Source organism: Nothobranchius furzeri, chromosome 18 (assembly GCF_043380555.1).
Source record: "Nothobranchius furzeri strain GRZ-AD chromosome 18, NfurGRZ-RIMD1, whole genome shotgun sequence".
Lineage (NCBI taxonomy): Eukaryota > Metazoa > Chordata > Actinopteri > Cyprinodontiformes > Nothobranchiidae > Nothobranchius > Nothobranchius furzeri.
The window spans coordinates 31,537,066-31,563,467 of record NC_091758.1 but is presented as its reverse complement, the minus strand read 5'-3'; the positions used below and the strand labels follow the sequence as shown (position 1 = coordinate 31,563,467).

The 26,402-nt window shown below is 42.0% G+C and overlaps 2 protein-coding genes across 4 annotated transcripts in view; both read right to left on the bottom strand.

The window, feature by feature from the left end:
* LOC107392337 (unc-79 homolog, NALCN channel complex subunit) overlaps positions 1–23,705 on the bottom strand; it is a 36,534-nt gene extending 12,829 nt beyond the window's left edge. For all 3 annotated transcript variants that reach the window (XM_070546759.1, XM_070546760.1, XM_070546761.1), the window contains exons 1-30: positions 23,557–23,705; positions 19,971–20,091; positions 16,837–17,150; positions 16,024–16,194; positions 15,845–15,940; positions 15,703–15,758; positions 14,344–14,473; positions 14,200–14,264; positions 13,441–13,529; positions 13,079–13,119; positions 11,651–11,679; positions 9,693–9,922; positions 9,375–9,546; positions 9,050–9,280; positions 8,716–8,906; positions 8,481–8,604; positions 7,713–7,853; positions 7,073–7,288; positions 6,742–6,969; positions 6,426–6,567; positions 6,246–6,322; positions 6,012–6,160; positions 5,776–5,933; positions 4,502–4,683; positions 4,171–4,372; positions 3,913–4,095; positions 1,488–1,825; positions 1,218–1,400; positions 796–958; positions 9–158 (exon numbers count right to left, since the gene is read on the bottom strand). In XM_070546759.1, the coding sequence (XP_070402860.1) occupies positions 9–158; positions 796–958; positions 1,218–1,400; positions 1,488–1,825; positions 3,913–4,095; positions 4,171–4,372; positions 4,502–4,683; positions 5,776–5,933; positions 6,012–6,160; positions 6,246–6,322; positions 6,426–6,567; positions 6,742–6,969; positions 7,073–7,288; positions 7,713–7,853; positions 8,481–8,604; positions 8,716–8,906; positions 9,050–9,280; positions 9,375–9,546; positions 9,693–9,922; positions 11,651–11,679; positions 13,079–13,119; positions 13,441–13,529; positions 14,200–14,264; positions 14,344–14,473; positions 15,703–15,758; positions 15,845–15,940; positions 16,024–16,194; positions 16,837–17,150; positions 19,971–20,091; positions 23,557–23,578 (4,594 nt within the window). In that variant the 5' untranslated portion in view covers positions 23,579–23,705. The remainder of the gene's footprint in view (positions 1–8; positions 159–795; positions 959–1,217; positions 1,401–1,487; positions 1,826–3,912; positions 4,096–4,170; positions 4,373–4,501; positions 4,684–5,775; positions 5,934–6,011; positions 6,161–6,245; positions 6,323–6,425; positions 6,568–6,741; positions 6,970–7,072; positions 7,289–7,712; positions 7,854–8,480; positions 8,605–8,715; positions 8,907–9,049; positions 9,281–9,374; positions 9,547–9,692; positions 9,923–11,650; positions 11,680–13,078; positions 13,120–13,440; positions 13,530–14,199; positions 14,265–14,343; positions 14,474–15,702; positions 15,759–15,844; positions 15,941–16,023; positions 16,195–16,836; positions 17,151–19,970; positions 20,092–23,556) is intronic.
* An 89-nt stretch (positions 23,706–23,794) lies between these two features.
* On the bottom strand, positions 23,795–26,072 carry LOC129163636 (cytochrome c oxidase subunit 8A, mitochondrial). Its single transcript, XM_054741602.2, has 2 exons — positions 25,530–26,072; positions 23,795–24,853 (listed from the first exon to the last, which is right to left on the bottom strand). Exons 1-2 carry the CDS (start codon positions 25,644–25,646, stop codon positions 24,746–24,748), a joined length of 225 nt encoding a protein of 74 aa, XP_054597577.2. The 5' UTR covers positions 25,647–26,072; the 3' UTR covers positions 23,795–24,745.
* Between the last annotated feature and the right edge of the window lie 330 nt (positions 26,073–26,402).

The following is a 26,402-nucleotide window of genomic DNA, read 5'->3' as shown; positions in this document are numbered from 1 at the left end:
CTTCTTACTTTTCTTGGCATTCAGCTCGACTGGCTGGTACTTCACAGACTTGCTGCCTCCGATTCTCTTCAGACGAGCAAAGAAGGTCTGAGACTCTTTGTTGGCGGCACCAGTGGGCGTGTCGTGGACATCTGACTCATCGAACACGCTGTCTTCCTCTGATAATCGGAGAAGAACATCCAACATGAGCTCTGTGTTTATGTGGGATTCAGTCTCTAACCAGAATCAACTCAAATCAAACTTTATTTATGGAGCACTTTTCATGCACAGGAAGCAACACAAAGTGCTTAACAGATTAAAAATGACCCATATAACCCACATTTCCTCCCTTTCCCACACTTAAAACAATTATGACAATTTCACCCCAATCCACAAACCATTCCCAGGCACACACACACACACACACACACACACACACACACACACAATCGTACACATAACACATTAAAAGACCACAGTAAACACTAGGCTGAGCTCAGATTGGACAGGTAATGAAAACACTCCATCAAGGGAGCCATCTGCCTCGACAGCAGCAGATCCACGGCAGCAGCCAAGACACCAAACCAGGGCGCCCTGGGAGGGAGGGTGGCAACCCCCACCACTACCTGGGCCCTACCAAAGGAGCGCCCCAGCCGCCGCCACCACCACCGGTCCCGAGGCAGAGGGCTCCCCAGAAGAAACACTGGACAGCCACATTTCTATCTCTTTTTTGAATTCTGGCATATTTATATTTATTCATCAGCTAATATACGAGTCTGCTCTTGAGCCACAGCGATACAGAATAATTTGCTTCACCTTTCTCCTTCTCGCTGTAGCGGCTCATGTTGGAGGTGTCGCTGTAGAGCGGTCCGGCTGCAGCGTGCGGACGGCAGCTGTGATACTGCGTGTTCAGAGTGTTGATGGTGATGTGGATCAGATGGAGGACCACTTTGCTGTAGTCCATTTCTCTGTACGGGTACTAAAATATAACAAATACAATCTTAAACAACAGCTTTTACCTTTAACGCCAGTTTGTGAAAATGAAATAAAATAACAGCAATAATGAAATTCTGTGATTTAAAGTGACCAACTGGCAATTTGGGGAATTTAGCATGATTTTTATAAAATGTTCAAATATGTGTATTAAACAAAGTTGTGTAAAATGTGTTTTTAGGAGGAAATTAATTTATAATAACCCCCGAAATAAAACTTTATGGTGTTTTCACAATGTAAAATACCTTGTACAGGATGACCAGGAGAGCTTTGAGCCACATCTGACGAATATGTGGCCTCAGAGCCCACAAGGAGCATCGAGGAGGCTGCTGAAAATAGTGTCTCAGCTGAGGACAAGCACAGTACTTTAACACTTGAACCACCAGAGGGAGCAGCTGCTTTCCCAAACCAATATTGTAGTCCAAGACCTGAGAAGACAGATCCGCATTGTTAGGATATTAGTGCATCATGCAGACACGCATGCAGATGAAGAAGATTAAGTGGATGCCAGTCACTTGTGCAATGCCAGCAATGAAGGCGTTGAAGCAGGTGGAGGTGCGCATCTTCTGGGGCGCGATCATAAAACAGCCCTCCTGCTGATCATACCCTAGCAGCACGTATAAGTGGCGCTTCACTGTGTTGAAGGCCTTGGCGCTGCTTATGTCCGCCTCAGCGCTGCTCTTGTCTTTGGCCATGAACTTCATGAGCACCATGATGAGTTGGTGGACCGTCTGGTGATCGATGCCGGCGTTCTCGGGGAGCAGGTCTCTGATGATGCTGTCGTCTTCAGGTGAGGGAGTCTGGCCTGAAAGAGGGGCTGAAGCGTCAGGGTTAAAGTGCCGGAGGAAACACGCTACAGGGAGGAGAGGGGGGAGGGCAGGGAGCGGTAGCAGGGGAGGGATGAAAGCTTAGAGGTGGGGGAGATAACTCATCCTGTTAAAGAAAATGGAAACATCACCATGCTGTTTATGGAATGGGACACACACACACACACACACACACACACACACACACACACACACACACACACACAAGACCTGATCACTGTGCTAAAGGTGTGTTCCATGATATTTTCTGCCAGAATTTCTAAAATTCTGGGAGCAGATCAATTTAAAAAAAGCTTTTTTTTGTTTTTATTACCTGGCAAGACTTTCTCTATCATATCTCCCAATGTTGATGCAGATTGCTCTTGCCTTGTAGGCCTTAGTGCTAAAAACTAGCCTGGCCTGCCAGACTCCTCCTCTGTTAAATTATGTGTAGAATTAAACAGAGGAGTCTGGCGGGCCAGGCTAGCTAAAAAGCACACATGGAGAACACGATTAAGGGAAATGTACAGAGGGAGGATGCACAGGACACACACGAGCTGCACGAACGCCTCACACATGGAGACACAAATATTTAATGTTGGTGGAACCGGGAAGAAATCAAAACCACATCGATGTTTTCTACTAATAAAATGAAATCATAAAGTCAGATGAAATATTTCTGCATAATTAGAATTAACAATGAGAGAAAATAATAAGAAAGGGTATTTTTGGTAAGTTTGAAATTGCAACAGCATAAAATATTTTACAATAATAAACAAATAAAAGATTATAATCTTCACTATATAAAATTATTGGACAATGAAGCTGACTTTAAGGCTGAATATTTTGTGTTTTGGCCCAAAAAAAACTTTAAAACAATCCAAAATGAAGGTAAAATGCTACAGAGAAGAGTATGAATTAAGAAATGGCACACAAATATTTTTTTTTTATCCTCTGAAATTTGTAGAAATTTCCCCATCCTAGCCAGTCTGATTATGGAAAAAAATATTTTAAAAACTATTCCAACACTAAAATGTCTGTTTGCATGCAAGCCTACTTCAATTTGTGGCATATAAAGGCTTCATTTATTGCTTAGTGCAAATGTGCATGAGTTCATAGGAGAAGAACAAGCTAGCATATGGCAGAAAATAATGAAAGTATTTCTGCAAAAAAAAAAGTCTGACCTCATTTACAAAAATAAAAAACAAGTTTCCAATCTTTAAAGAGGACACATTATGCAAAACCTATCTTTTGCATCCTATCATGCTGCAATCTGAGTCTCTGCGGCCTCTATGAACACTTGAATGTGCATCTGTTTACTGTCGGTGTTTGGTTTTAGGAATTATTTACCTAAAACGACACATAAAGTCCCCATTTGTGACATCACAAACCCCCTTCTCATGTGAAAGAGAGAACTGCAGTAGGAGGAGCCCCTTTTGGATATTAGAGCTTCTCAGTTAATAGCAACCTGAGCGAGGGATGGGTGGGCGTGGCCAGCTCCAATTTGTCCAATCTGTCTCCACATGCTATTGGACAACAAACAACTTGACATACTCACTGCTACAGATGTTAGTCAACGGGGTAGTCCGCCATACTGCATCGAATAAGATGCACATTGTTGTCCTAAATAAACTTAAGTACCTAAATCAGCTGTTGGTTCAAAGTCTAAATAGATCAAGTTGATGCCAAAGCCATTTCAGACAGCTGTCGCTATATTAGTTTTGCTTAGTCACATCCTGCCCACCAAACCAATAGAGCGCTGTGATTGGCCTGGCCAGTTAGAGAGTAGCTCGACAGATGTACGGAGCAAAACCTATTTGCTTCAGCTACTCTCTGTCTAGATTTCTAGGCTGACAGAGTCCTGACACAGCTCATTCTGGAAGGTTCTAAAACTGTCAAGATTAAAACTGCTGAAATCACTTCAGGTTAGGGATTTTGAGTAAAGAACTTAATAAACTTGATTTTTAATCAACCATAGAACTATTATAACGTAAGAAAAAAGTCATAATATGTCCCCTTTAAAGCTCCTCTCTATGTTGGATGAAGCTCTAAGACAAATCTGTGACGTGTTTGATCACAACGAAGTAAAAACACACAGATTCAAACCAGCTGAAGCTCTATTCCTGCTACTCACGAAGTCGGTTGCTGAGTGACTCTGGGAGTGAGAAGGCTCGTTTGGACTCAGCTTGGCCTCCCTTTACGCTGTCTCGCAGGGAACGCACACTCTTTTGCTGGTTCCTGGCAAAACGAGCTCTCCGTATCTTCCACATAGCTGCATCACTCAGATTAGCCACGTTGGTTCGAACAGCTGTGATGGCTGTTAGAGGAAAGAAGGTGCAAACTGTAATTCGGATGCTTGGCTTCACTTGTGCACAGTGCAGAAATGACATACTAGTAGGAAAGGGGAACTCTTTGTTGCAGTCCAGGTGCAGCTGAGCCTCCAAGGACAACGTTTCAAAGCGGTTAACAAAGAACTCCCAGCTTAGAGCAGGAATGTCTTTCTTGAGGAAGTGTAGTAGAAGAAGTTTGCAGAGGATAATCGGACGATCTCTCACGACCGTGTCAAACTGGAAGTCCAAACACAAGCACAACCCCTGCAAAATACACAATGTACACACTTAAATATACAGACAAGGTAAATGCATGAAAGTGTTTATGATAAACAGACTTTTTTTATTTATAAAAATAAAAGCATGGTGCTCTGTTTGCATTGTGCAGATGACCTGCAGGGCCGGCCTCTTGATGGTGTCCAGCAGCAGTCTGGCTCTGGTGGCCACAGATGGGTTGACATCCTCCACGGAGGCCAGGAAGCAGCAGAAGGCGTGGGCCAAAGAGTACTTCAGCAGGTGGTTTTTTGTTACTGCGCTGATGTCCAGGAATCGACACAGGACCGCTACCTTCTCGACTGTGAGGATTTTCACAAGGAAAGAGTGAAAAATGAACCAACAGGATGATAGAAAACACATGAGGCACTGTTGATTTAGAAACCAAGTAGCTATGAAGTCATAGATTATATTAGGTTTTTGTGCTACTTTAGCTGCTAAACATTTTATGTCATCAAGCATTTACTGTTAAAAAATGTACTTATAAGTTAATAAGAAAATTAATCAGTTATTGCGCAACTAAAAATGACAGAATTATGTTTTTGTTTCTTTTTTAAAAGTATTTTCAAATGAGTTTGTTGCTTCTGTGCATGAAAATTTAAAGTTCAACTAAATGATAAAGAGTCAAGATTTCATTTTTTATTTCTAATCATGGCATTTTATTTGAATTCATGAAGTTAAAATGGCATAACACATCTTGTTAGGGGCATAACATGAACATTTGTTCGGTTTATACCAAGACTCAACTCTGAAACATGCACTTTTGCAGAAATGAGCAGTACCCATTGTGACCTATAGATGTCAGTGTGGTGCAGCAGCACCAAGGCATCATTCTGGTCTTATTTGGCTTTAAAGGCTTATTCATAAATATTTAAGCCTACATTTGATTTATTTTAAATCTATAAAATAGGAAATAAGTTTTTCAAATATTTCAAATCTTTGCTAGATATAAAATTGAAATTACTGATTTTATTTAATCATATTTTTTTACAAATCCAAATAAAGAGCAAGCTAAAACTCATGTTTTATTAAATGCAATGTGTCTGTATTATTGCTGAATGTTTTCCACAAATTTACACAAAAATATAAAGGGTGAGGTTTTCGTTTTTGGGTCACGTCGAGGTCACATTGCTGCTCACTGCCACTTACAAGATAAGAAAAAAAATGTATTAATCCTTAAATTCCTCATTGCTGCCTGTTTAAGCCACACCGTAACCATAGCAACGCCGGCAAAAGATGTGGAAAAGTGGTGGCTAAGGAGAAGTTTACACAAGTAGAACGGAGGCTTGGAATTCACAAATTCAGCTTGAAAATAAAAATTTAAGATGCTGAGAGTCTCATCTGCATCTGAAGCTGCTGTTATCGTTTCTGACAGCATCGCCTGCTCCTCTCACCTGCTTCGAACCGTGTTTTCCAGTCGTTACTGTTGAAGTTGGTGTTGATGAGGTTCCAGAAGATGTCTGCTCCGTGGGACAGCGAGAGAGCGTGGAGAAGCTGAGGCACGGCCAGGGAGGCCAGCTGGCAAAACTCTGACTTCAGCATGGACCACAGACTAAAGCATAAAGCAGTTTGAACAGTGAACAGCCACGTCAGCGAGCAGCTCATCGTTACCTGCTTTGACCTCACACACCTGGGGATCAGCATCTTCTCCTGGATGTAGGCTAAGAACTGCGGGTGGTCCTTACGGGCGAGGTACAGACACTCTCCATGGAGGCACAGGATCCTCAGACAGTTCAGCATGTTGAACAAGATGTCGGGCTCCTCAAACTTAGACATTTCCTGACAGTAAAAAAGAATTGCAAGACTGATAGTGAACATAAATCATGCAGCTTGATTTTAATACACAGTGTTTTATTTTAGTTACCTGCAGAATAGTGTATATGAGCTGCAGCGACACAGGAAGCTGCTGGTAGGAGAACCTCTTGTCAGAATTGTTCTTGGCTGGAAAAAAGAATAAAATCATTTTATAAAATCACACTAAAATGTTATCAGTTGCCAAATGAGAAGAAAAATGATCTGAAGATGATATGAAACAGAGTGGTACATGTTTTCTCAGGCGAAGGGTTGCTGGGTTTGTCGGTGTTTGTCTCGTTCGGGTTGTCTACTTCCTCACTTCCGTTCTTCGTCCCGAGCGAGAAATCAAGTTGAGGTGTGAGCAAAGTTTCCTCCAAACAATCTGAGGGTTCCTGCAGAGGCAGAAAGGTGAAAAACAAGGAAATGTTTACATCTGGATAATATCTGTGTTCCACAGTGCCTGACAGTGGTGCTTGATGTTTGGGGCACACAACCTGCAGGGAGTTTATCATAACGCCATACCTGCTGTCTGCTCAAGGTTAATTTATGCACACTGTGTGTCTCACCACCAGGTGTATCTCTTCCCGGGGGGTCAGCCTCTCCAGGAGCTCACAGCCCAGCTGGTAGCACAGGATGCTGGATTGGCACAGGCTGCACTCCAGGGCCTTCTCATCCTTCTGGCAGGTGTGTGAGCCACCCCAGGGGGCTTGAAAGACATTGTTGATGATGCCCACGATATCCTTCCCCAGGCTGCTGTCTAGACCCAGCATCACACCATCATCCTGCAGCTCCATCTGCAACAAAAGATCCCTCCTGTGTTGTGTGTATTTAACAGGGCTAGCTTTAAGCTAGCTCCTTTTGACCTTCAGTAAAACTGATTACCAAAAGGTGAGTCACCTGCTTTAAAACAAGGTCAAACATGAGGATAAAACAGCCAAGGTTCATGTCATCATCATCGCAGTCCAAATCCAGTGCGCAGTTTCCGGTGGCGTGCCCCAGGTTTTTAAAAGGGCTGCAGCGTAGCGGGCTGTGGAACGGACTCCTGAAGGGGCTCGGGAACGGGCTGAGGGTATTGTGCTGCCCGCGACGTCCCGGATCTGACACAACACTCACCTGCAACTCACAAAAGGGCATATATGATTCCCTTTAAACTCCCAGGATCTCGAGCTCCTGTTAGTCTCTGAGCAGCTCTTTCTGCACAGGCGTAAGCGCCAAACTGGGAGGCTGTAAATTTTGGTGATAAATCTACATCACAGTCAAGTCCAATTAAGACCTCCCAGAGAGCTATATTTAGATAGAGGCGGTTACCATGGCAACATACAGTGTATTCCAATGCATAATAGAAAACCTATGAAAAGCCAAAAGCAGGCTTCTGGCACAGCATTAAACCTAAATCCTGGTTCAAAGGTGCAAATAAGTCTGTTCCGCTGATGAAGTGAGTGTGAATAATGGTGTCAATTATAACACAGGTGAACAAAATTTAAATTGGGCTCTCGAATTTCACAATGTTTACTTGTGACTCTGTGGACAAGCTCACCCTACGAGCTCCAGTGTTGCCAGACAGATCCGAGGCGCACGCCTTCCTCTGATTGGCCAGTTCCTTCAGTGAGTTCACTCCATCAGAGAACATCCCAATGAGCAGCTGAAGAGGCACCACGATGTCCAGCTCTGACAGCACCTTTGACACAACATGTGTGGCCATTTAAAGGTCCTATTCACTAAAACTGTAAACATAAATGTTTAATATGCATTAAAATGTGGTTCCATGTCTTGATGGGGGGGGTGTCTTTTGCTAAGTCACAAACTGAATGGACACTTTAGGCCCCTGAATTAATTTTATTCTATTATAAAATTGAAAGAATTATGAAAAGTGATATGTTTGAGTCTTGTTTTCTGTAGTTTACGTGCATTTTCTATCAGTCGCTCTTTATAAATGTGCATGGATTTGTAAGAAATATGGCATTTGTGATTTGATGCATATTGCATCTCCTTCTGATGTGAATTTGACCTACTTACTGATGGTAAGTAAAAGTAATCTCCTGATACTAGCTGAGACAGAAAACTTGAAACTGATCCACAGATACGAGGCAGCAAGCTGAGAGTGCACATGAGCCGGGAGGCCAAATCCCTCCGATCCGTTTCAGCCCTTTCTGTGACCCAGATCCCAACTCAGCGAGCGAGCCCCGGACCCCGCAGATTCACACGCTCTGTGTGTGTGTGTGTGTGTGTGTGTGTGTGTGTGTGTGTGTGTGTGTGTGTGTGTGTGTGTGTGTGTGTGTGTGTGTGTGTGTGTGTGTTAGCTTACATGCAGCCACAGTAGAGCCTGCTCCTGCACAGACGCCGGGTAGCCAGAGAATCTGCAGCTGATGAAACCAAACATTTCCTCCATGGAGAACGGCAGGGGGCACAGCTCAATATCAAACATCTTACTGCAGGAGGAGGACAGAACCAAACAGGAGGCTGATGTGAACAGATTGTCTCTTTTTTTTTTTTTTTTTTTGCCCTTTAAGTTGTCTTCGTATTATTTAAGATGGCCGTACCTGAGCACCTCCCTGAACTCCTTCAGCTGGCTGTCGGGCACCTCCGTCCTGATTGCTTCGAGCCACTCAGGCATAAAACACTCCCACAGTGGCTGACTAATGACATTGTAAGGAATTAGACACAAAATCCGGTTCAGACCCTCCTTCAGCTGTGTGACTGTGCTACATGACTTGTCCCAGTAGCCTCCCACCTGTAGAAGAAAACCAGCAGCTAGGATAAGTCAAGCTCAAACAAGCCTAATCCTCAGCCTGAATCTGGGTTTATGTCTAGTTTCGTTCATAGCTGCTGCCAAATACAGCACTATAAAACGTGACTTCTGGTTTGAACCCTTACCCTGGCAAATTCTACTGGTTTGGGCAGCAGGCACATGACCATAACATCAAAGCGGACTTCACACACAGTTTTGAGCCACTTTGTGACAAACTGAGGCTTCAGCTTCTCCACCAGGCTTCCCACTTCATCATCCATCATGTAGGCTGTGGAGTGAAACCACTGGAATACCATGCTGACCAGCCGGGCCAGACTCTCAGTGGGCGTGTTCTCGTTGGGCGTGCACAAGCTCACCTGCAAACACGACCAAAATAAAAGCGTCACGTGCGTTCTTATTTCTCTTGTTGGTGACAGAGAAGGAAGGGGGCAGATTTCTATAATTACACACCAGAAACCAGATGCCAAACTGGCTGAGGAGACGCTGGTCGTGCTGGTCGTCTTCCTTGTTATCGAACTCGATGTTGTCCAGCGAGTGGTGGGAGGAGGACAGGCCCATCTGACGACGCTTGTTCAGCTCAAACTCACGCTGCTCTGCATAGATTTCTGCCTCCTTCAGAAGGCTGCAGGAGTTTAACCAGAAGAAGGATGGAAGAGGAGGAGGTGAGAAAGGGGAAACGACACCCTGTGTCACCAGATCTGAGTTCAAATCTAAAAAGAAGCTTTTTATGTAAACTCATGACGGCACCAACAAACACGGCGTTTGCACCTTATAACGGCTTCAACGGTGCACACAAGCTCCTCTGCTCCACACTCTCTGGTGTTGATGGGAGGGGGCGAGGTCTGGTACAGATGGGTCTCCGCCGCAGCCCCCACCTCGCTGCTGTGATGGTTGACATGGCAACGCTTGCAGTAGCGGACAGGCCTGTTGCCATGGCGCTCACAGCAGCCGGCTGAGAAGCAGGTGACCACAGCCCTCCTGACATGAGAGCTGCAGTTCTGAGAATGAGAAGCCAAGAAAACAATGGAGGAGGAGGAGGAGGAGGAGGAGGAGGAGGAGGAGGAGGCGACAGCTTATTTCTGATCAGAACAATCACAGCAAATCAGGTGATTCATCTTGTGACAATACTGTAAAAATAAAGCTACTGAAGATGATCCGTGCACGTCTGTAAAAAGCTTTATTGTGTATCAGGTTTCTAAAAATAAAAAGCACAGCCCCAGAGGACCTTCCTAATCTGATCTCTCTTTAATCTTGTGCCATTAGAGAAATGCATCAAATTAACATTTCTGCTCTGTGATGTCGGGTCCCTCATCCATTTGGCTTCAAACAACCAAACCCGCGTTTAACAGAACACTCCGTTCTGATTGTTTTAGTTTATTTATAGACAGCTTTTCCCAGATGAAAAAGGACGTCTCAGTCATTAATGCTAGAGTAGGTGTAAATCAAAGTGGTGTTGTGGATTCTCAGAGTGAGCTGGCTCCAGGCAGGAGGATTATAAACCGCCTGAGAGAACCAGGGTTAAGGACAGCAGCTTTCATGGACAAGCCTGACAGGAATACCTGCGATCGGTTTGCCCTGCGTTTCCCTGGAAACCAGCTGGGAGCACGTAGGCCTGTGGCAGCGCATTGAGCAACAGCAAATAAACATCATGCTCCAGCAGCTTCATTAGAAAGGAGTCTGTGCTGAGCTGCTTTGGTGAACGAACTCCAACTGAGAAAACATGTCATGAATAAATGACCTTGTTATGGATCACAAAATAAAATCTGTGTGATGCTTGGTTCAAATTGTGTTTGGAATTTTTTATCCTCAACGTGTGATGTTAAAGGAGACACATTATGGCTTGTTTGTTTACGTTATAATAGTTCTATGGTTTATACCAAACATGTTCATGAAGTTCTTTGCACTAAATCTCTCTCACATACATTTATTTCAGCAGTTTTTTATTGACAGTTTCAGTACCTCCTTGAATCAGCTGTTTTAGGGCCCTGTCACTTCAAGAAAACAAGCAGGAGTTGGCCACGCCCACCCATCCCCCGCTCAGGTTGCTATAAGCTGAGAAGCTCCGATATGTTAATTATATTATTAATTTATCAACTTATGTTCTAGGAGAGTGAAACCACTTGAGATGAGCCATCTCGTTTTCGAGTGGGTCCTCCTACATTACAGACAATTAAAAAAAATAGAAAAAAAATCTAAAACCTTCATCACAAATTAAAAGCAAAACATGAAAAAAACATTTTTGTGGCATGTACTAAATATAATTAGCTAAATATGCATGCAAATACAGAAGCAAATGCACATGCATAAAGAAAAATGTTGCAAAAAGACATTACAAATACTTAGGGGCCTGGGGGGGCCTGGAGTAGGGCTGCTGCTCCTCCAGGAACAGCTCTCTCTTGCACATGACAGGTGGTTCTATTCTAATATCCCCATTTGTGACATCACAAACAGGGACTGTTTGAAATGGCTTGTTTTATGCACACCATTTCTAATACCAAACTCTGACATAAAACATAAAACTTTTTTCGTGTTTTATGTGTTTTTAGAGGCAGCAGACCCATGACCCAGGTAAACTTTTGAAAACAATGAACAGCTGATGTTAGCCTGCCTGCTGGATGTGAGCATTCATTAGATGAGGCAGTGTGATCAAGCTAGTTGTCACAGTAAATCTAAGCAAAAGAATAAGAATTGCCGTAAAATACAAAAAAGTTGCAGAGTGATCCTACCTTCTTTTGGCAAATGGCTGATATCTCTGCTGCAGAGAACAGAAACAACAATGAAGACATTTTCTAGAAGGCACTAAATCATCCTAAATTGTCATTAGATTGATTTTTGGTTTTGAAATGTTCGAATTTGACTAATAAAAGCAGTCGTTTCCATTTTAAACAGCATAAAACTATTTTCAAAATATAAATGAGCTTTTAATGCAGTTTTCTGCATTTAAAGGCTTGCAGTAAAAATGAAATAGGTACGTCTCAAAGTTAATTATGACACGTAGTCAAGTAAATCAGCTGTTTAACAGAGTTAGGGTCGAATATGTTGTCTCTGTCAGGAAAAAACCTTGAATCTAATTTTCTAATGTTTGTGGTTTCAAAATTAAAGCCTATGATTTGTGATGTGTGGTCACACAGTTTAAACATTAACAGAGAAGGTGAAAACAAGCTCTATTACTTGGTGGTAAGAAAATAACCCAAAGAAATTGAACTATTTAAGAAAGACTTTTTCTCTGAAATGTTTCATATTTTGAGAAACAAGTTTTTTTTTACCCTTTTTTTTTAATTATTTAATTATGTTAAGCCGGTTGTGTGCCAATTAAAAAACATTTACAACATATATAAGAACTGATCAGTGAGTCTTTTGGCACTTTGAATGACCTATTTTCTATTTGAATGTCTTTATGTGATGATAAAATCAACACAAATACATTAAAGTGACTCTAAAACCAGGTAAACTGGTTAAGATGGAGTTCTAACGTCCAGACGGTCACTTTTTAACTTTATTTTTTACTTTTTCAATAATTTTTGCAGGAAAAAAAAATCCAAATATCATGAAAGATCTTTAAACCACACCACCACATAGTAAGTGCACACACATATGGTTCTCACACACACTGAACAGTCTGGGCTTTGCTTAAGCACAGTTGCATTACAAAGTCACTAAAATGTGGTTTTCACAACTCTGGACATTATTTTTTCATTTCCATTTAATACTTGTTCAGCCGCTGTTTTGTACAGATATTTTTATTTCTTCATACATTCTTATACATTTACATACTGTGTATTTTGTTGTACAGTTACTTTATTCTCAACTTCAACTTATATATATTTTATCTTATTCCTTCCCAGCTAAATTTACCATTTATTCTAATTTGTATTGTATTGTGTATTTTGTTGTAAAGCTATTCTATTATTCAACTTTAATTCAGATATATTTTACCTTACTCTTTCCCAGTTAAATTTACCCTTCATTTTAATCTGTGGTGTACAGTTTTTTTTTTCAATTCTTAGGTCACGAGCAGTTGTGTAAGGCATTTCACTGCATTTCGTACTGTGTATGAATGTGTATGTGACAAATAAAATTTGAATTTGAATTTGAATTTGAATTTGAAAGAACATTCAGATTCAAACAGGGTTTTTGGTTTTATGTGTTCTCACCTTGAGGCAGGAGGACATCCACGAGCCATTCAGGATGATCTCTGCAAAGGTCAAAGAAATATTGAAACAATGCATGACTGATGCTCCTCTTACAGAAAAATAAACTACCACATGCACAAGCGATCAACAGAGACATCTTTACATCTTTGCAGGACTGAAAAGCTGCATGGTAATAGTGAAATTCTGCAGGAAAGCTAATCAAAAGCTAGCACGTTTTTGCAATCACGATCTCATTAGTGGCACTGGCAAATTACATAACCCATGGCATTGTGCCTCCTCTGGGTTTAAGACAGGAATAATGAGGCAGGCAGTAGGCAACGATAGAATGAGATTTGAAGAAATGAAGTAAAACAAATGCACACCCGGCAATCCTCTGGCTGCACTCCTCACATAAATAAAGAGGAGGTGGCTTGTCTCCCAGGGCAACGGAGAGAGTTGGATCAATGCACATCTGCAGAAGTAACACAGAGGATACGGATTTAGCACTGGAAAAAGAAACCAGAATATTCAGGTGTTGTTTTCTTGTTAATCGATCATTTCATTAAAAAGCACTAACAATTTTGAAATGGTCTACTGCAATTTAAACCCTGTCTCCTAAGACGCACTGCTTATAACTCTCCTAGCTTCGACATGACACCCTTACCTGCTTTCTCACCCATCGCAAAAACGACTGCGTGCATATGCTGCACTCCATCTCCTCCCAAACTGCCTGGCTCTGCGTTAAATGCTCGTGGCCTCAATGTTCAGATGGTGTGCTGTAATTTACTGCGCTCACTTGATGCCACCCTTTCCTCAAGGGCTGTATGGGGTCATCGCTTCCAATTAAGCCCCCCCCCCCGGTCGCCTTCTTGCTCCTGGTAATTGAAATCCAGCCCTCATCCCTGCTCCCTGTTCCAACTCTATTTGTCAGTTTGGAGCACAGTTGAGTAAAGGCAGGTGGAGATGATAAAGCAGAAGAGCAGCTGGTGTCACTGCCCCACTGCTGATTTATTTACAGTGACGAATAAAAGCAAACACACGGTTGAACTCAACAGGGCAAACTCCAAGTATTTCTTAAGAACTTCTCAGAGGGAGAGAATAAAAAATCTGTCTTTATTGTGATTTTTGACAGCTATACTCACCTTTACAGCAGGTTTATTGATGGCATTGTGGCACTCGATATGTTGGCAGTGGATGGGATTCCAAGCTGAACAATAGAGAGAACAAACATTAAAATGATGGCAGGTTAAATATTTGATCTGTCTAGAAAACGCAGGTGATCTTACCTGTGTACTGCAGCCCTCTGTACTCACTAATGGCTCCTGGAGGCTTCAGGTTGGGCCAGTAATGAAACAGCATCTGAACAGCTGGAGGTTTAACTTGAGATGGGCCGTAAGAAATGACGTACAGCAGGTCCTGCATACAGAATAAATATAAAATGTACGCAAACTGCTGCATTAAAAAATCTGAGAAAGAAAGCTCAAATATTGATGAGGGAAAACATGGGCGCTTGAGGGATTTCTGAATATCATTTCTGGATTTTAGAGGTTTCATTAAAATTAGTGAATGCAAACGCAAACTGAGTTCACTCAGACTTGCTCCCGAGTCCCTGCAGCTGAATCGTGTCTGTTTTCATGTAATGTTGACCCCACATCCAAAGCTGCATATGAAGATTTTGCAGGATTCTCATAAGTTTTTAACATTAATGTATAAATAGTACAACAGATAAAAAAGTGTTTTGTTTCAATTTGCTGATTCAGATCAAAATTAAAACATCACTTCCTCCTCTACTAGCAAAACTGGTAGATATGCCCAAAAATTTAGCAACATGCTTTGAGATCATATTTATTACTTTACTGTCAATTATTGAAGATTTAAGTCAAATTTAAAACATTAGACAAGTTGTAAGTGCTGGTATCTATGTGTGTTTCACTATAGATGCCCCATTGGGTGCTGGAGAGCGTAACAGCGTCGCCACCATAGTGGATGGGTCCTTCACTCTCTATGATAGAGCTTTGGAATTTTATATTTTAAAATATTTTAATTTATTTAGTTTAATTATATTTATATCTTAATTATCTTACCATACCATATGTCTTATTTTGTGAAAAAGGCTTCAGAAAAAGTGTTTTTTTGTCAGGTAAACACGTTCCTTGGTAATAAATGCACTGGGGGCAAAAGAAGACCCATCCAAGATGGCGGCCAGCTACTACAGCAGCTCCAACAGGCAACGCCAGTCTACGGGGCATCTAAATATGATGTCACTGTGTTTCACCCCCTGACTGCTATTTTTTGCTAAGCTAAGCTAATATGAGCTAACCTTAGCTGTTGGGGCCATTTGTGGCCCTTGGAATTATTTTGTGCGACCAACCATTTGCGTTTCTATTGTGCAATTGTGTCATCAGTAGGATGTTAATGTAGACTGATAATTTTTTAACATTTATAAGTTAATTTTTATTAATGTGATGCTTATATTTTTTGCAGTGCAAATAAAAAACTAACCATTAAAAACTTTGACCTTCTTTTTAATTTTAGAAAATCCCATTTTAGTAGTCAAGAACATTTAACGTCACTATTTTTGGCCCTTTCCTTAAAAAATCTGGACATCCCTGCCTATTATGGTGTCTATATTAGAGGGTAATTACCTTCCACACTTCCTGTTTGTGCTTCATGAGACACTCCAACATCTGACAGTGATAAACTAGGAGGGGAGGAGAGAATTAACAGTGAGCAGAGAGCATTTCTGCTGGCTGCCGTGCTCTGAAAGCAGCTAATCTGGTAGTTTACCTGGATTTGAGGTGTACTGCATTGCAATCATGAGCATAGAGGACGCTGACAAGTTAACATAAGCTGGTACTCCCCCTTCTCTCCGAGTGGATCCCACTACTCACAAGAAAATCAGAGAAAAGGGAACGTTTTACTCTACGTACTTACTCAGCAGCATCTTTAGATGAACTGAAACTCACATATAGCCATAGGGAGGAAAGATGTGCTCAGGTATTCTATGATGTCTTTGTGCAGGAACGGAGGAAATGTGGCCAGAGTAGAAATCATCGTGTAGGGCAAAGTGCTGAGAATGTCATCGCTGAGAAAGGGCAGGAGGCAAGTGGTTGTGTAGAAAATGGACTGTCCCAAATCTGGTGAGAAAGGAAAAGAGAAGACAAAAAAGACAAAGAGAGACACACAAACATGCCTTCAATCAGCCGTGCATACAGTATACAGATACTGTATGCAGCCACAGGTGACACATTTACAGAAATTTACATTTAGTAGTTTAACAGAGACCGGGAAACTAAAAAAATCTATCTGAATGTAGGCTGTTGTTGAAAGCTACTGGGATAACATTTGCTCTAAAAAAAAAACAACAGAAAAATCTGGTTGATACGATGGGTTTTCATGCTTTAAACTTAGCTTTTTAACAGATATTCATGAAAAATACAAGATTATGATGCAGCTTTGGAGCAGTGGCAATAGTGTCCTATTGGCCTTAAAAAGTACATCGTATTTGTCTAAATCGGCACATGACAACATAACTTGAGCATTTCTTTTTCCCACTTAGCATAACAAACATGCAGTCAGGTATGATACACAGCAGGTCTGGTGTCCAATGGCTTATGAGAGTTGACAGGATCCAGCGTGCTCCCAATCACCCCATGCATCCCTCAAGATTCCTCAGCAGGACTTCTCTCCTCCCGTTACAAAAGCAGCAGTGGCTTCATGCAGGCCAGGCGGCTCGAGGATGATGATGACAAACAGTGGTGCACTGGGCCTTGACTCACCATGCTGACCGTGCTGCAGCAGGGGCACCAGGTCAAGCAGGGTCACGAGGGTCACATAGAGGCCCTGATAGTCCAGAGAGGGGTACTCTGAGAGCTGAGCGTCCCGACTCTGCTGCCCCTGCCCCCCGCGGTCTGACGGGGCATCGCGCAGAACGCTGTAAAGGAGGGAGCGAGTAACTGTAGGGTTGATGGAACTGACTTGTGGTCTTAGAGATGGGGTGAGTGGGAATGGCACAGGAAAAAGACACATGGTCATGGGCACGGCCAAATTGGAAGCTTCCTGGTTCTCCTTCCTGCCTGTGCGGGACAGAATGCTGCTCCGGGGGTGGGAGGGGGAGGGGAGGAGAGGGGAGGGGAGGGAGGTTGAGGAGAGGGGAACAAGGGAAAAAAAGAGACAACAAAGACACAAAAAAACAGCACATTACATTGAAATGGCACTACAGAGACAGCGTAAATAGAAAAAAACAAACCCAGATAAACCCCACATAGGATGCAGTGTCTCACTGGATGCACGGGGAATTTTTGTTTCCCTGCTTTCATCGGTTCAGGGTGGCTTTCATTCAATTGTTTTGGGTTTTTTTTTTGTCTTATTTTGTTGGCAAACAAAGGGGGAAAAAACATGAGCACAAACTGCAATGATCACTGCATCTCATGCGTATCTGGTGACAAGGAGCAAAAATATAAAAAATGGCATGTTTTCAGTGGCAACCCCATACTTCTCCAAAAAGGGACAGCGCAAAGGACTGTCCCTCAATGGCTGCCATCGTCCAATCAGCAAAGTCGGTGGCTAACACACAACCAAATAAAAATTTAAAAAATGGCCAAATCGGCCGTGGAGTGCAATTTAAAATGAAATTTCCTTGTCTTTGGTGGGGCTGTCAAGGATGGGAGTGACACCAGATTGGTTCGGGAAAATACAGAGGTGACACTTTTGAAACATGCTTGAGCCAATAATAAACATGTGTGTGAGGTTAGATCAAGAGCTCCGCTGGTCACAGCACATGTTTATTGCACCAGAGAAATAATGTCCGTATGCATTGGTCATGATACTGCACCAGTATCATCAGGAGAAATAATGAGATCCAACAGGCATATGGATTCAGGTTTCTATAATAAATGTAACGACTAATCTACGGTAGAGAGGAGAAACTGTAATGGCAGAAAGGGAATAGGTTGTATCAGAGGGGGGGATGACTGGTAGCATTATGTTTGTGAGCTAATGCAGGATGGACAATTGTGTTTGCTGTCCCCTGGGGAAGGTGGTGGACATATTGGACTTTAGGAGGGGAGAAAACAAAAGCAAAAACTAGTCGGGTTGAGTGTGGAGCGTCTAGGGTGGAGGGGGAAGGAGAGGGGGGAGGGCCAGAGAGCATTGCTCTTTTTTACTGCACAATATCAAAGAGCTAAGCTGCACTGTCAGGAAAATGATTGGGATCTATCATCAGAGCCCAGATTATGAATTCAGATGTAACGCTGTATTTCTTTGTCTTTTTTATACAAAACAGGTCATTCAAAAAAGTCGAGTTAGAGCATCACGGGGCGAGTGAAAAAGGGGATTTTAGGGTAACGCTAAATGCATCAGCAGAACTTATTATATCAGCATGGGACTGATCCCCTCAAAGTCACACTCTGCAAGATTCCAGTCGGTTAGGTTCGTTTAAAAATAAACAACTCTGACATGACTAAAGCACAACAACAGGCTGGATCTCAGAGTGTGACTTTTTCACTGCCCGTTATCATATCAGTCATTTTTGAACAATGATCACAGACATAAACAGCCTCTCTCTCTTTCACACACACAATGGACAAATACACACATATGTTCGCACACACATACAAAAGGACAATTTTACAAACATAAACGACACAAAACACATGTAGAAATGCACTGACACAGACACATGACGTACATTTCTGTCAAACTGCACTTCTGTGTGTGTGTGTGTGTGTGTGTGTGTGTGTGTGCGTGCGTGCGTGCGTGCGTGCGTGCGTGCGTGCTAATTGTGGCTAAGCATGAACTTCTTTTTGATCAGTATCTGACCTATATGGAGCCTAAAACTGGTTTACGATTCAAACACCACCTCCACTAGACATTTCCTTGTATCTTTCCAGAAAAAAAGACTCATCTGCCACACAAAGATCTATTTCTCTCTTTCCCTTTTTCCTATTTTATTCACTCCAGACTTTTCAGGGCACAGGTGTGCGGTTGTTCCCAGATTCCCTGCTGAGGACCTCAGGTCGCTCTAAGTGAGCAGAGTGAATTGCCCTGCATTTCTGAGGCTAACAGGCTGTGCAGACTCTAGCAACTGTGGCATCATGCTGAATGATTCTTTTTCTCATTCTTACCCCTCGGACACAAAATCGTCACTTCTGTTAACGCAGATTGCCGCAGTTGCAGCCCCTGTCACACTCAATCTGTGCCACAGAATAAAAACACATTTCAAATGGCGCTCTGGCTGTCGGAGTAGGACAGGCTTCCCTCCACCAAAGCATAAAGCATCCAGGATACCTAGCCTCCAGTGGAGGAATAATCCCTATGGGGCTGAGGAATAAAATGTGGAATTGAGGCCAGCCAATCTCTAATAGATTGCTCCATAAGATGATACTAACAATTAAAGTGGGGCATGCAAGTTCACCCTCCAGGATCATTATTACAAATATTAGCTAATAAGAAAAGGCAGTCTAGCTTTTCTGATTAAACTGGATCAAACCAACTGGAAAACCCCTATCTCTGTTGGAAGAAGCTCTAAATGTTAAGGGAAAACAAGGAAATGGAAGGGAATTATGGAGTAAGACGTGCATAAAAGTGCTTCCTACTCGAGGAAATAACATGCTGTTCCTTCCGTAAGCTTTCGCTGCACCCAAGAGAGCGGGCTGACCCTGCAGCTGCGTAGCTAAAGGACCTGCCCCTTCGTATGTCCCTCTGGAAAAGACGTTTTATCAGGAAACCAGTAAACATCACTGCTAGCCATCTGAGCATGTGATGCATCAAACATGATGTCCAAGATATGTGTGTGTCCCTTCCTCTGATGAAGTGTGTCAGAGGCTCTTGTGTTTGATCTTGTCTGGAAGCTACTTGTGAAACATTCTACAGTCTGTTACTTCACCTGGTGACTCCGGAGCCGGGCACTTACCTGAGCAGGGTTTGGGAAAAGTATTTCAGTGTGTTTGCAATGTCTGTTCCAGAGGGCACGGGGTAAATATTGTGTTGCACACGGTTGTGATACTCTTGCAAGTATCGAATCTTAGAGGCAACTGGACAAAATAAAGAGCAGAGTGACAAGCCGATCAGGACTAAAGAAAAGTGCAAACAAAAATCACATTTACAATGTTGTAATGAAGTTTTCCCCCTTCTGTTTCTCACACTGAAATGTTTTACATCAGCTAACACATTTTAATATCAGATTAAACAGTCTGAGTAAATACATAATGCAGCTTTCATACTGTTGTTTCACTTAAACCAACCCAAGCCATCATGGCCCAATGTGTAAAAGTCATTGACCCTAAAGCTTTTGAATGTGTAGTAGTAGTTTTTGTGGAGTACTTTTTGCCATATGCTTGAAATGCTTCATATACTGAGAGCAGCATATAAATTAAATGTTTTGTCAACTTAAGGAATCATTTTAAAGTTCTCTGAAATGTACAGTCCTGGGAAAATCTCATCCAATCATTGCGAACGTCACTTTCTTAATGATTGAATCCTGATCCATCCATCAAACTGCCTTCTGACCGTCCTTCCCACCTTTGCACGTACTCATCTCTGAGAATGGATCGCGCGTTCTCGGCTTGGAGCAGCTAAACAGGAAGAGAAGTCAGAGCCAAGCTAGCTAATGAAGCTAACGGACCAAATGCAACGTTCTGTTGGCAAAGTTTGTTCAAGGAGTTGTTTCACATGCTCTGCTTAGAGTCTGGTTCTGTTCTTGCTGGGAAACATTTACGTGACGGACCTGTTGTCTGTGGACACAGCCTGCCCTCTTATCAGTCGGCAGAGCTGTCTGCCTAACCCGTGTGTGTGTGTGTGTGTGTGTGTGTGTGTGTGTGTGTGTGTGTGTGTGTGTGTGTGTGTGTGTGTGTGTGTGTGTGTGTGTGTGTGTGTGTGTGTGTGTGTGTGTGTGTGTGCGCGTGTGTGTGTGTGTGTGTGTGTGTGTGTGTGTGTGTGTGTGTGTGTGTGTGTGTGTGTGAGGTTCCAGATTGCTGGCGGAGCTGAGCTGCTGTGATTTAGAAGTTAAGAATACCCAAGAAAGTTAAAAACTGCCTTGTTTTTCACCTTGAAAAGACTCACTATATTAGCTAGCATGCTAAACTGTTATACGGTTAACTAGCTAAATTAGGAATTATGGCAAAGTGCCAACAACGAGACAAAAACACAAGATAATGTTGTGTTTATGGTTATTTGACAGTATCTGTTGCATCCAGTGTTATATTATTATAATTTTCTGGGACCATCAGATGATGTGACTCTGGGCGAGAAGCCTGAATAATGGAGTTGGACCATTAAATTGATATTTTTCTAAATTTTGCTTGCTTGCACATATTTTTCCAAGAACATTCACTCCACTTTCAACTAGTTGTTGCTCCCATGGTAGCAGCAACTACAAGCATGTGGCCTGAAATCTTTCTTGCAGAATTGTTTTATTTCATTCACATTAACAGGTTTTCCAACATCAACAATCTCTTAAATGTCAAAGGTCAAATCTTTTTCCAGGCAGGATTGTCTGATATAAAGCAGAATTCATGGCTCCATAAATAAAAGCAAATCATCTAGGGTCAGAAGCAGCTCCGGACCATCACACTCCCACCACCGTGTTTGACTGTTGATTCCCAAAAGTCTTGGAGATCATCAAATTGTAAACTGACAAATGTGAGATGGGTATGTTTACTCTTCAGGACTTTAGCATGGATGACATTATTGCCCCCAAGTATATTCCTCATTGTTGAGTCATGATCTCAGAAATCTCTGGTCAGTGCTTTCGATGTTGTTCTTTTGCATAGAACAGGGCTAAATTTAGATCTCTTTTAGCCTACTTCCTGTTGTCAGAGACTTTATGGAAGAATTGATTTTCTCTACAGACTGAAACAGATCTCAACTTTTAAGGAAAAAATGGTTAACGATTTACCACGAGGATCACAACTTTTCTACATGATTTTCACAGCTTTGTACTACGAACGAGGATTGGAGCCACTGAAAAAAAAGAAAAGAAAGATAATTCTGACTTTAATCTCAGAATTATAATAAAAATCCTTAGGAAAAAGTCAGAGTTCTGAGATTGAAGTCAAAATTCTCTTGCTTTTCTTTTTTCATTTCAGTGGCCATGATCCTCTTCCGTATATTTCCATATATACAAAATCACATAAAACTCAGACAGTCTTTGATGTTAAAAATTAATTTGCTGATTTGAATCCTTAAATAGACCAAATGCAGGTTTTGGGAGATGAAATTCTTCTTTACAGCCCTGTAAGCACACATTAAAAAGGCCCAGTGCTCTGTGTGTTTCTCAGATCCATACGTGCCGCTCAGCAGCTTATAATTAACAACTTAAGCAAACATTCAGTGTTCCCATGGCTCCTAGGCCTCCACCAGGTGACCTTTATGGTGTAGCAGTGAGGTCACTGGTGGCCCCGAAGGAGCCAGCAACCTACTGCATGCAGAAACAAGCTCATGAACAAAAGGTTGCCAGTTCAAGTCCCAAGACAAGCTGGGAAATATGGGCTGAATGAAGATGAAAGGGGGGGGTCTGTCTTTCCTGTTGATGGTGACACGGAGAGATGTTTCTGCTGAGCTGATCCCTGGAGGCGGATGTTGTTTCTGAGCAGAGAACTAACAGTTAAAATAAGTTGGGGGAAAGCTGACCCCTTTTCTGGGATTTGTGGACAGCGGTGTTTACTTTTCTCTCTGACCTGTAAACAACAAACCTCCTAAATGAAAATAACAGCTTGAAGGTTCTGCCTAACAGGAAACAATTACCCTTCTTGCATGTTTAGACTTTAATAAACAAACAAGAACAGCTTTTAAACTCTTTTATTCCGACGCAGTTCACTGGTGATTTCAAGCCCTTTTGTTCATTTTGATGCATTTTAGCCTGATTTATTCAATAAAAGCAGCATTTCACTTTTAAACAATCTAAAAACCCATCTAGCTCATTGAAAACAGAGGGAATCACATGATGTCCACCTGTTCGGCACCAATCAGAGGAACGGAGGTGATAATAACAGATTTATACCGACTAAATAAAGATTATTGATCAACATAGTGCAGCATGTCGTTTGGTTCAAAAATCCGTCAGCTCGACCTTGAGACGAACCTCGCATCTCGCGCTCTGCACGAGCCTCCTCCAGCCACGTCAATCATAAATATCTGACACTGGAATAAAACAATAGCTGTCCCTGTTTTTCCTTTATGATGTAAATGCACCGCCTGGAGGGAGACGGAGCGGCTCTGCGCGCGCTGAGACCTCCAGCCACCCTCTGCAGTGAGAGGAGGACGTGTTGCAACCTGCTCTGGCACCGCGGTTTCATCACCAAGGACAGCTCCCCTTTACTACTGCTCAAAAGAAAATCCCCCCATTTCCCAGTCTCCATACATCAAACATGGAATAAAAATGACACACACACACACACACACACACACACACACACACACACACACACACACACACACACACACACACACACACACACACACACACACACACACACACACACACACACAGCTGTACTTACACTGCTCTGCCTTCGTAGACATTTCGCAGACGCGTCGGAAGACATAAACCCCAGACTGTGAATTATTTTAGTGTTTTATTTTCCCCGGTGTTGTGTTTCTCCCAGTCGTGAAAAAGTGAGTATTCCACCTTCGCATCACCCAGCCCTGGCTCGGCTTGATTGTACCACTCTCCTCTCCCGGATCATGGATTTTACGCTTCAGGTTGCGTCGTTTATTTTTTTTAATCTTTCAAACATAACTTCAAAAAAGGACCTGTTTCATGAATCTTCTTTTCTTTTGTATTTTTTTTATCCTTTTTCTCCCGGGGTGGGGAGGAATTCAGCAGAAATCTGACTCAGCTGCACCTTTCCAAATGGACTGATCCGGGCTTTGACAAATTGTCATTCATCAATTCTAACAACCCTATCAGTGCTCTCTGAGCCGATCATAGGAGGGGATGTTACAGACCAGCGTTTATTAGCTGTACCGTATGTTATTATAAATAAATATGCAACAGATGGTTGTTTCGTGTTAAATGAAGACGTTTCTGTTGGTCTTATGCTGAGCTGTAGAAAAAAATCATCATTTCAAATCAGTTTTTTTCAATGTGAGGTTTATTTAGCAGTTTTATTCATCCTTAATCTTCAAAATCTTCAGTTTCCATCTTTTCCTCCAACATCCTCGGCCTTCACATGCTTCATTTATCCCTTCGATGCATTAATTATGAAATCTTCAACCATGATTTTTTTAAAAACATTTTTTCATTCATCTTTAGGTGTGAATGAAACAAAATTCAACAAATATCTTTTGTAACATTTAATAATTTACAAATAATTTATTACATGTCCACCTCAGTGGACAGCGTGGGTTCTGAACATGAAATATGCTGGCTTGACTTACTGAAGTCCAAATGGAGGGGCTCGAATGCAATAAAGTCTTCAACAGCTGTGCTTAATAGCAAAAAATAAATAAATAACAATTTTGAGTACCTGTCCACTGTAGTGACCATTATGCATGAAAGGGTTAATCAATTAATTCAAAACATTTTAAGCATCAGAAGAAAAAAATTAATGAAAAACAACAAACTCAAAACACTATAAATGTTCTTATATTTTAAAAAATCAGCGTCATTTTTCTTCTAAGTAAGAGCTTCATAAAAGTAGAGTTGGATTTGTTTTTTTGAAGGTTTATTCATTTTGTTGTCCAAACCTAAGTTTGCTGAGGTGATCTATGTCGATACTCTGGGATGTGATGCAGAATCCATCCAGCCGGGACCAGAAGCACCACAGCAAACGCAGACAGGGCAAAGGCAGACTGCTGGAGAGAGTCCCAGAGAAGATTTCCATGAGTATTTAGTTTTTAAAAAATACATTTTTATTTTGTAATTCAACATCTTTTTAATTAATTTTAAGAGATATTCAGTTGGACCACACTTTATGGCTCATTATTAATGCTTTCAGACCAGACTGAACACCTGAGTCAACAGCAGCAGGTTCTGATCTCACTAGCTGATATAACAGCATCCTCTATTTTTAAATCTTCCTGCCATGATATTCAGTGTCTCTCTCCGCTCTGGTATTCCTAACCTGAGACGTGCTTTGTAAAAGCCCTTGGTGCGTGTCCCTGAGGACAGATCAGCAGATTTATAGCAGTATAAATGCTGGCTGCTGTGTTGTAGTTCCATCATTGGATCCCTTTCCAGAGGCCAGAGCTTCACACTGACTTATGGATACAGAATGAATAAAACATCTCCCTCCATTCCACCAGCCACAGAGCAATGCTCGCTTGAATTCCTCGCATTACATGCAATAAAGTGAGGTATTGAAAGTACTGGCCCTGTAGGACCGAATTTCCCTTTTATACTTTGAGTTTTCATTGCATCAAAGAGCCTAGAGTGGAAATTATTTTATGTTACGAACCAAATTCAGGTAAAAATATCACATTTGCTTTTGTTTCAGGTCCATTTATATTCAGAACGAACTCAAGGTCTCACCATTGGCCCGATCTTCTCTTTTGGTGGCTTGCTGTATATGGTTGAGTTGTGGTTCTGATGGATGGCTTTCACCAGAAGCAGCCTGGCCATGGTGGGGCTCCTGAAGACATGGGACATCGTTCTTGGGTCAGCTTTCAGCTGGTCTCTTTGGCCCAAAGGAAATGTTTCTTCTCCAGTCCTCCAAACATCCTGTGAAATGCTGCATCACTTTTCTTGGGAGGAGTTAGTCCCACCAACCAAATGAGCTCCAGTAGATATACAGAAGGAGCTGTCATTGTAGCAAAATTTGTCTTGAGTGCATCAAAAGGTGATATTAAACAGGAGTTCTGAACTTTAGTCGCCTCTTTACAGCGTGCTTTTGAATAGAATCATTTCCAGATTGTCACTGTTCTGAAAATAAAATCAAAAAGTGATAAAGCACAGCCTGAGTTTGTAGTAAATGCGTGATTTTAGTTGTCAAGCCTGTGCGGATCCATTTCAGACTATTTAACAAAGATCATGTGACATAGAAAACATTTGTTTTCATCCTAAATCATTTTATGAAAAGAAACACTTGTGGAAAAAAAGCTGTTGAAAACAAGAAATTACATTTTTTGGTCTAATGAGCTTTGAAAGAAAAGCGTCTGGACTTCTTTGAGTTGCTTGAAGACGTTTCACCTCTCATCCGAGAGGCTTCTTCAGTTCTAAGGTCAAATGGTGGAGAGTCCCAGATTTAAACCCAGTGGGAGTTTCCCCCCAAAGAGGGAACAAAAGACCCCCTGATGATATTCTACATGAACACATGAGCCAAGGTGTGAGGGTGGGTGTGGGCCCTATTCACATTTTGGACAGAGGACAGATGGTTTGAAAGAGGAGTAAAGGAAGCCATTTATG